Source organism: Orycteropus afer, unplaced genomic scaffold (genome assembly GCF_000298275.1).
Source record: "Orycteropus afer afer isolate SDZICR_OR568_19922 unplaced genomic scaffold, OryAfe1.0 scaffold00217, whole genome shotgun sequence".
Lineage (NCBI taxonomy): Eukaryota > Metazoa > Chordata > Mammalia > Tubulidentata > Orycteropodidae > Orycteropus > Orycteropus afer.
Genome location: NW_006921804.1, coordinates 1,196,998 through 1,207,522, shown reverse-complemented (window position 1 = coordinate 1,207,522; position 10,525 = coordinate 1,196,998). Strand labels below are relative to the sequence as shown.

General features: G+C 47.9%; 1 protein-coding gene across 1 annotated transcript; it reads left to right on the top strand.

Annotated features, from left to right (window-relative positions):
• The first annotated feature begins 4,338 nt into the window (after positions 1 to 4,338).
• Positions 4,339 to 6,654, top strand: HAPLN2 (hyaluronan and proteoglycan link protein 2). The gene is made up of 5 exons (XM_007948429.1): positions 4,339 to 4,426; positions 4,679 to 5,032; positions 5,191 to 5,307; positions 5,809 to 5,991; positions 6,371 to 6,654. Exons 1-5 carry the CDS (start codon positions 4,339 to 4,341, stop codon positions 6,652 to 6,654), a joined length of 1,026 nt encoding a protein of 341 aa, XP_007946620.1.
• Positions 6,655 to 10,525: the final 3,871 nt, after the last annotated feature.

Here is a 10,525-nt window from a genome sequence, read left to right as displayed (position 1 = left end):
AAAGAGAGCTTTCCAAAGCCCCTCCATCCTCAGAAATTCCCAGGTTCTTTCCCAGGGATAGACAAATCTTCCTTGCTGTTTATTTCCATCTCTCCTATAGAAGTAGCAGCCGCTTACTCCCCTGGCCTCAGACAAAATCAAAGCCTTGTAACTTGTGCTGGGGGACCTCATTCCAATCTTCTCACCACCCATTCTCTCCCCCTCATCTCTTTCTCTTCTTCTTGGAGTTCTAATTCCTGTTCTGAGCCCGCCCCCACCCAGGCCCTTTTTCCGGTGGTGTGTGCCAGCCGGTCCTGCATCCCACATCCCCAGCTGTTGGCATTTTGCTGCCATTACCCATGGGATGAAGAAAGAGGCCCTGTTATTCAACAATAGGGGGGAAGACAGAGACAATGGGAAATTGTTCTTCCTATAGGGTGGGGACAGAGAAGGAAAGGACAGACAGACAGACAGGGGAATGCGCAGAAAGGGTCAAGTTTCTTGAAGCAGCTGGAGGTCCTGGAACTCTGGTTCCCACCTTGAGAGCCTCTTCGCATAGGCAATGAGCACTCAGGCACCTGAGGCCAGAGGTGAGGACTTTGGGGGAGGGAGGGGACTGGGGTATGAGGCACTGCTTGGATGACACCCACATGGAAGTATGGAGGCAGCTGGAGCTTGACATGTGGAGCCTTGAGCTTCATTCGTAGTTCATGCCCTCACTCACAGATCCAATACCCTCCTGCCTACCAATCAATCCACCCCTTCTCTGATGCAAGGACATCTCAGAAGCAATGCGGCCCCCTACTTTCTGCACTCTTCTAGGTTATCACTCTATCCCTTTTGTAGGTGCACACCCACTATCCCAAACCCAGCATCTTCTCCTGATCTTGTGACTGTGAGCTCCATATATACAGTGCTAGGCTAGAGGTCCGGGCACCACTTAGCCTAGCTTAGTGGAGTGATGGGGGCGGGGCAGTGATGGTAGCTAGTTCTTGGCTCTTTGGCTGTTTCCTTGAGCTCATAGCAGAAGCCTTTCCTCAAAAGTGAAGAGAGAAAGCCACATTGATTAAATCTTCAAGTCCTGGGACTTTAAAGTACTTGGATCTCCCAGGAGCCCAGGCTACACCTTCACCTGGAACTTCATCCTCAAGCAGGACCCAAAGCTGCTAATCATTGCTCTCTCCATCTCTGTGAAGAGACCAACTTCTAACAGGTAGGCAATGAAGCTGTTGGCATTCTCATTTTCTTTAAGGGGTATGAAGACGATGTGTGCATTTGATTGTGTGTGTGTGATAAAACACAGATAACAAAAGATTTGCCATTGTAACCATTTTTAAATGATATAATTTAGTGATACTAATTATAGTGTCACTATAATTAGTGACAATAACTATTTGACCATTTTGGGCAATCATCACCACTATCTATTACCAAAGGTTTTTCATCATCCCAAATAGAAACTGAGTACTCCTTGAATGATAACTACCCTCCTCCCCTGGCCCCTGGTAACCACTAATAAACGTATGTCTCTATGCATTTGCCTACTCTAGATATGTCATACAGGTGGGTTGATATAATATTTGTCCTTTAGGTCTTATTCCACCCAGCATAACCCAGCATAACATTTTCAAGGTTCATCCATGTTACATGTATCAGAACTTCATTTTTCTTTATGACTAATAATATTCCATTGTATGTATATACCATATTTTATTTGTCCATTTATCTGTTAATGGGCACTTGAGTTGTTTCCACGTTTTAGCTATTGTGGATAATGCTTCAATGAATGTTGTTGTATAAGTATCTGTTTAAGTCTTTGCTTTCAAGTCATTTGGGCATATACCTAAAATTGTTAGGTCATATAGTAATTCTATGTTTAACTTTCTGAGATGTGTGCAACCTGCTTAGAAATACAGAAATATTGGGCAGTGATTAAAAGCTTGAGACTCACTGTCGGCTCCGGATTCAAATTCCATCAAATCCTTTCTTCTTACTAGTGTGTGACTTCATTCAAGTATCTTAAAATTTGTGTACCTTTTATAAAATGGGATTCATAATAGTTGCTACCTCACAGGATCGCTGGGAGCAATATATAAACATATGCATATACATATAACAGTATACATATGTGTACGTGTGTGTAGATAGATGGATATAAGTGTACAGTGCTTAGAGCAGTATCAGGCACATTAAACTTTAAATACATCTTAATACTAGCTATCATTATTTTTGGTCTCTGAATCAATTTCCCATTTCCCATGATCACTTTTATCTACTAGGCTGTACTGTAAAGGAAGGAGCTCTGGTGGTACGGTGGTTAAAACATTCAGCTGATAACCAAAAGGTCAGTGGTTTGAATCCACCAGCTACTCTGCAGGAGAAAGAGAAGGTAGTCTGCATGTATAAAGATTTACAGCCTTGGAAATCCTACTGGGCAGTTTTACTCTGTCCTAAAGGGTCACTATGAGTCAAAATCAACTCAATGGCAGTGGGTTTTAGTTTAGACTATAAAGAAGAAGTTTTCTTGCTCATGTCCCTGTTCCAGATACTTTCACTTTTAACCATTGGGAAGTTCTCTCTGTGCCTAACCTCCATTACTCCTACTGCAAGCCCATCTTTGGCTTTCATTTGCTGAAAGACAGAACTCTGGTCCCTAGATTTCTCAGTCATCTTCATTGAGTTTCCTCCTTCTCCCCAACCTCCTTCTTTCTTTCTCGTAAGTCCTCAATGTGAGTTCATTCATTAACATGAACAAGTTTATTCAACACCTACTGAGTTCCAGAAAAGGGGTCCTAGTGGGAGAGTGGTTAAACACTTGGCTTTTAACTGAAAGGTCAGCAGTTTGAGACCACCAGCTGCTCTGTGGGAGAAAGATGTGACAGTCTGCTTCTATAAACATTTATAGCCTTGGAAACTCTGAGGCAGTTCTATTTTCTCCTATAGGGGTGCTATGAGTTGGAATCAACCCGGCTTCAATGGTGTTTCAGAAACTATGCTGGGAGCTAACACACACATCACACTTACTATGTATCAAGCACTATTTTAAGCATTTTATACCTATCAATATATCTAATCTTCACAACTACCCAGTGAGGCAGGTGCACTATTATTGCCCACATTTTACTAATGAAGACACTGAAGCAGAGAGAAGTAATTTGTTCAAAGCTATGTAATTAGGTAGTAGAGGAACCAGATACAGAAAATGAAAAAAAATTAAGTCAAGAGGTCTCCAGTCCAATGAAAAAAAGGGAAGGGCAAGTTGATAAAGAGTAGATACAATAATGAATGGGAAAAGTGAATTACCAAAATAGATCATTGCATTTAAAATAGTGTTTCCTCATTACTGGAAAATGTCATGGATATATTTTATACTTGGGAAAGCCAGTTTGAATTAAGAAAAATATAAATTGTACTTTAACAAGAAATACATATGTATTACTTTCAAATTCACACTCTAAATTTAACTGTTAATAAAAGTACTTCTAAGGGGGAGGGGGGTCTCCAGTTCTGCCCAATAGGGAACCCTCCTTGGGTTTCTGAGGCAGTATCTCTACAGAAGTAGATTGCCCAGTCTTCCTTCCCAGGAGTGGCTGGTGGGTTTGAACCGCCAGCCTTCTGGTTAGTAATCGAATACCTTAGGCACTACACCACCAGAGCTCCCAATAGGGAAAATAGACAAGTAGATCACATGCACACAGTGTGGAGAACTGGGGCTGAGGAACGAATTCCGGGAGGAAGCAAGGCCCAACCTGATGGCTATGGAAAGGAGATCAGGGCAAACTTGAACTGTTTTGGGAACTGCTGGAAATCCAGCACATCTGGAGCACAGAGCAGAGGGCCAAAGTGCTTCAGCATAGGAGTGTGGGAGAGTGAGGCTGGAGGGGTGAGAAGAAGCTAGATCACAGAAAGCCTTGGAAGTCTTGGTTAGCAGATGGACTTCCTTCTCAGGACAATGGGGAGCCACTGTTTTAAGTAGGAAAGTGACATGATCACACATGCACTCTGGCTTCAGCATGGAGACTGGGTGTTGAGAGAGGGTCGAGACTGGAGATGGCAAAACTTGAGAAGCAGCAGTTGTGATGTGAGGGGGATTAGTTAGAAAGAAGAAATGCTAAAGATAGCCTCTGACAGAGGAGAGCCTGGTCCAGGAGGCCTGGGAGGGGATTTTGTTACTACCCCTCTCCCTTCTTCCATTTGCCACCAAAATCAGCCCCTTTCTCTGCCCACATGGCAGAGCTAGAGCTGGACTGCCCCCTCTGAGGAATCCCTGGTGGGAGTTTATCCCCAATCCTGCCCCTTTTCCCTCAGTCCTAAGGAATGCTACTCTTTGTATCCTGCAGACAGGGCTGAGTCCCCACCATGCCAGGCCGACTCACCTTCCCTGCATTCTGCAGCTTTCTTCTCCTTTGGACCTTCACCATCTTCCATAAAGCCCTGGGTCACTCAGGTAAGCCCCCAGCCCAACCCAGAACCTGGGGAATATTTTTTTTTTGGGGGGGGGGGAGAGGCTCCAGGGCTGGTGAAAGTGGAAAAGGCAGCTGTTGAGAGTACCTAGGGAGTGAGAGCCATCGCAGAGCAGGCAGTGGAGGACAGGATTAGAGGGAGCCCGGGGGACCGCATTTGAAGGGCAGGGTCTGGAACGGGCACTAGGGGTGGTGGGGATCAGGGGGTTCCTGCCACTGTGGCTCCCTCTGCTCAGCGCCCCACCCTGGCCCCCACTACCTCCTGCCCCCCATCCACGAGGTCATTCACTCTCGTCGTGGGGCCACGGCCACGCTACCCTGCGTCCTGGGTGCCCCGCCTCCCAGCTATAAGGTGCGCTGGAGCAAGGTGGAGCCCGGGGAGCTTCGGGAAACGCTGATTCTCATCACCAACGGGCTCCACGCCCGGGGCTATGGGCCCTTGGGGGGCCGTGCGAGGATGCGGAGGGGGCACCGGCTAGACGCCTCCCTTGTCATTGCGGGCGTGCGCCTGGAGGACGAGGGCCGGTACCGCTGCGAGCTCATCAACGGCATCGAAGACGAGAGTGTGGCACTGACTCTGCGCCTGGAGGGTGAGGCTCTTTCATTCCCACCAGCTCCTAGGGTGAGAGGATCCGGCCGCCTTGCCTCGGGTCTCCCAGGGCTCCTCCCCCAGCACTGCCCCGCCCCGTCTGGGGGTCCCCGCGCGTCTGGTAGCTGCCCCCTCCCCAGGCTCTCCCCTACCTCCCAGGTGTGGTGTTTCCGTACCAACCCAGCCGGGGTCGCTACCAGTTCAATTACTACGAGGCCAAACAGGCGTGCGAGGAGCAGGACGGCCGCCTGGCCACTTACGCACAGCTGTACCAGGGTGAGTGGCCGAACGCCAGCACCTCCCAGGCCCCCAGTGGGCCCCCCAATGAGGGGTGCGGCAAGTTGGGGTCTGGCTTCTCCCTGCAGGGGCGGATTACCCAATAAGCAAGGAAAGCACAGGTTTACTTGGATTTATTTACTAAGCTGTAGTGAACCGTTTCACATGGGAAAAACGTGAAACGGTTCACTACAAATCAGTAAATAAGCACAATAAACCTGTGCTTACCTTGCTTACTGTGCACTCCTTCCCTGTCAGGGATTGTAAATTTGAAAAGCAGCTTTGATTCTGCAGGAAGGTGCTGTGGGTTTGAGACAGAGACAAATGCCAGCCATACCTAGAAGCAGAATCTTTGATATAGTGAAAAAATGTGAAATCGTTCACTACAGATTAGTAAATAGACACAAGCAAACCCGTGTTTACCTTTTTTATCTGGTAATCCGACACTGCTGGCCAGTGATACCTCTAATTCTCACTCTCCACCCCTACATCTCCCACCAGCGTGGACCGAGGGTCTGGACTGGTGTAACGCCGGCTGGCTGCTCGACGGCTCCGTGCGCTACCCGGTGCTTACGGCACGTACTCCGTGCGGCGGCCGGGGCCGGCCTGGGATCCGCAGCTACGGGCCCCGCGACTGGAAGCGCGACCACTACGACGCCTTCTGTTTCTCCTCGGCGCTGGCGGGTGAGGGGTTGAAAGAGGGGCGGGGGCTTGAGCTGGGGCTGTGGGCGGAGGTAGCGAGTCAGGGGGGCGGGGCGAGCGGAACTGGGGCAGGGGGACGTGGGCGGGGTTTGGAGAATGGGGGCGGGGAAAAGTGGCTTTCAGATAGACTGCGATCTCCTGGAGTCTCATTTCAAGGCCCCGCCCCCTACATGACCCGGTTCACGCAGGCGCTAACCCGCCTCCAGCATCCCCGTTTGCTCTCAACTGTCTGGATTCTCCCACTCCTCCCACTTTGAGCTCAGTACGGCTCCTCTACTGCCGGTTCTTGACTCCGCTCCCTGGGAGTCTGAATCTACCCCACTCTGCTCTCGGACGGTCGTTAACCGGCTCCTGTCTCCAGGCCACGTGTTCTTCGTTCCCGGACGGCTGACTCTGTCTGAAGCCCACGCGGCGTGCGGGCGACGCGGTGCAGTAGTGGCCAAGGTTGGGCACCTCTACGCCGCCTGGAAGTTCTCGGGACTGGACCAATGCGACGGCGGCTGGTTGGCGGATGGCAGCGTGCGTTTCCCTATAACTACTCCGCGGCCCCGCTGCGGCGGTCTCCCGGATCCGGGGGTGCGCAGCTTCGGCTTCCCCAGCCCGCAGCAGGCGGCCTATGGGACCTACTGCTACACCCAGAAGTAGGGAACCACCGTACGCGGCAAAGCCAGGGAGTCATGTCGGGGTCCCTCTCCGTCCCTATCCCGGAAGCTTCCCTTCCCGCCAGACGAGGAGCGGCCCCTCCTGACATGCCTTTTTGGACTCACACCGCGAATTCCGGCTGGCCGAGCGTCGAGCATCGGGGAGGTGAGGTGGTGGCGCCTCCTGTTGTAGGTAGGGCCTGGATAGAAGACTGCCTGCGAGGATGCAGCCACCTCCAGGGGGACTGGTTGGGCGCCCAGGGACATTAATTGATCTCTGTTTACAGCAATAAAATAATTTGGGGACTTTTGTTTTGGGCGAGGCTGTAAGAACTGTGAGGCGTGGGGGATGAGAGAGCGTACTCTGGACCCGGCTTGCCAACTATGTACCTAAGAGACAAAGTAAGAGCAGAAGCCTCTACCGCCACGAGGTGGGCCAGCGGGAGACAGGAATTGCTGAGAGAGGGGACCTAGAGGCCGGTGGAGATAGAGTTGGAGACGACACTGACCTTAGAGTGTTGTTGCGCAGGGCGCCACGAGGGGGCGCCACAGACTCTCCTTCGACTCCGCCGGGAGTGCTTCATACACCGAGGCCTACCCTCTGGGCTCCACAGAATGAATATAAGATGGACCTAAAAATATTGTTTGTATCCTGCCAGAACCGTCTTCCAAAACGTTTGCAGGGACTACTATTAAAGATAGGAAAGGCATACAGTTGACGGGAAATTAAACACCTCGCCACAGGGCTGATGGTTCACCTTGCTTATGGATCTGGTTTAAAGTTCACCACCTAGGCCCCAAGGCAAATGGAGCACTGTACCAGTAACATTCTTAACATCTGGTTAAAGGAACTATAACTGTAATTCAATAGACAGCTCTAATGTTAATTCATTTTTCTTCACAATTTTTTTTTTTAATGATTCAGGAACTCTTAACTAATCACAAAAAGCCTGGACTAGAGAAGAGACATCAGTAAGTCAAAGGGTATGAACACTTTAAGGGCACTTGATATATGTTGTACAATTTTTTCCTAAAAGAATTCTTGCTACAGTTGCTAGAGAGAATTCATTCCATGGGATTTTACATATGGGACAACAACTGACAGAATGGACAGCATATTCATTAACCAACATACCACAAATAAAATATTTGTGCCAGTGTCTAAGCCTTGGTTTTCTCATCTGGATCATGGGATAATAGTATCTGCCTCCCACGTCCGTTGTGAGGATTAATTGAGATAATACATGTACAGTGCCTGACACTTAGGTGGCTGTCAGTAAGTGCTACTATTAATAATAATTGGGGAACATTGGTGGGTCAGTGGTAGAATTTTTGCCTTCATGTAGGAGCTCCGGGTTCAATTTCTGGCCAATGCACTTCATGCATGACCACCATCCGTCAGTGGTGGCTTACGTGTTGCTATGATGCTAAACAGGTTTCAGAGGAACTCCCAGACTAAGATGGACTAGGAAGAAAGACCTGGCAATCTACTTCTGAAAATTAGCCAATGAAAACACTATGGATCACAACAGTCCTATCCACAACCATCATGGGGATGGCACAGGACCAGGCAATATTTGGTTCAGCTGTGCATGGGTTTGCCATGCCTCAGAGGCCACCTTGATGGCAGCTAACAACAGCATAATTATTATACTGCTACTAAGTATTATTGGAGCTCTGGTAGGGTAGTGCCAAAGGCATCTGACTGCTAACCAGAAGGCTGGCGGTTCAAACCCACCAGCCACTCCTCAGATGGAAGGTTGGGCAATCTACTTCCGTAATGATACCACCTCGGAAACCCAAGGAGGGGTCACTATGAGTCGGAACCAACTTGACAGTAGTGAGTTTGGTTGGTTTTTTTTTTTTTTTTTTTGTAATTATCAAGTTGTTACAAGCAGTCTGGGACTGGTTTCTGTATGGCACTGTATGGCAGAATAAGCTAGATTATGTTGTGATAACAAACAACGCCCAAATCTCAGTGGCTTAGAACAACAAAAATTAATTTCTCACTCAGGCTACATGTACATCATTGTCAGTAAGCAGGCTCTTCCGTTTCAGTCACTCGGGGACCAAGGCTGATAGAGCAGTCACCATTTGAAATGTTGTCAATCACCATGCCAAAAGGAAAAAATACAAACGCTCTGGAGGGTCTTATATAGGCAATTCATTGCTTGAGTCCAGAAGTGACACCTGTCTCTGATTCATGACTCATCTGTAGGTACAAAGCACAAGGCCTCATCTAACCACAAGGGGGAGAAAAGTGTATTCCTGTTTAGACTTACAACTTTTGATGAACAGAAAGAGCTCAATATGGTAATGGAAACATGCAGAGGGGTCGTGGGCCCTACCACAAGCATCAGAGATGGCAGTCTAAATTTCAGGGTATATTGGTAGTCACCCACTCATCTGCGTCTCTTCTGGGTTTTCTGAGTTCTGGCCTACCATGAAAGGTGCTGTAGTGGTGTAGGGGATAAGGGACTTGACTGCTAACTGGAAGGTAGTGGTTCAAATCCACCAGCTGCTCCATAGAAGGAAGTTGAGGTGATCTCCTTATGTAAAGATTTACAGCCTTGGAAATGGTGGTCGCTATGAGTTGGAAATGACTTGATGGCCGTGAGTTTGGTTTTTCTGGTTTGACCTACTATGAGGTCAGAGCCCTGGCAGCTCAAGAGACAGAAATTCGGCTTTTCTTCAGTGTGAAGCCTCTGTCAAGAGACCATATCTTGGTCGTGAGAGAAACTTTATATTTGCTTTAAAGCTGTTTCTTTACTCATAAAAACACATGACCACTAATTCTATTTTTATTTTTAATTTTTATTGTGATTTGGGTGAAGATTTACAGAGCAAATTCATTTTTCATATAGCAATTCATACACATTTTGTTTCATGACTGTAATTCCCCACAATGTAACAACTCTCTTCCCACTTCCTCCCTGTAGTTACCTCTTCCCTGTGTCCTTCTTTCCTATGCATTCCTGCCCCCTGAGCTATCTCCCTGTGCAAATAACTGTCCTTCTGTTTTCCCATGATTGATTATTTTAAGGAGTGTATCTACCTGATATAAATGTTTACCCTATATGCCTGTCTATTGTTTAACTGGAAGCCACGGAAGTGAGTTCAAGTCCAAACGTGAAGGGTAACTAGGAGTCATAGTCTTGGGAGTCTTACCAGGCTCTATCAGACCAGTAAACCTGGTCTTTTTTTATGATTTTGACTTTTGTTCCACATTGTTCTTCCACTCTATCCAGGATCTTCTGTACCAACCAATCCCTTTCCAAGTGGTTGACCGATAGCTGGACACTATCTAATTCTTCTGGTCTCATGGTCATATAGGCTGAGGTTCACATAGTCCACTAGTCCCTTGGACTACTTATTTCCACGTGTCTTTGGCTTTCTTCATTCTTCTTTGTTCTAGAGGAGAAGACCCATTGTTGCATCTAGATGGCTGCTTGCAAGCTTTTAAGACCCCAGTCACTACTTACCAAGGTAGGATGTAGAACAATGTTTTTGTGTAGTATATTATGCCAATTGAGCCTGATGTCTCCTGTGACCATGGTCCTGAGCCCACAAGTCCAATTACTTGCTCCTTCAGGGTGCTTGACTGTGGCTAAGAAGTTACCATAACTTTGCACCTTGTTAGCTCTATTATGAGGAGCTCTGGTGGCGTAGTGCCTACGGCATTTATTTGGCTGCTAACCAGAAGGCTGGCGGTTCAAACCCACCAGCTACTTCTCAGGAGAAAGACTGAGCAATCTACTTCTGCAGAGATACTGCCTCAGAAACCCAAGGACAGGTTGCTATGAATCAGAACCCTTTTTAGCTCTATTATATATGGGAGCTCTGGTAGCGTAGTGCCTAAGATATTTGTCTGCTAA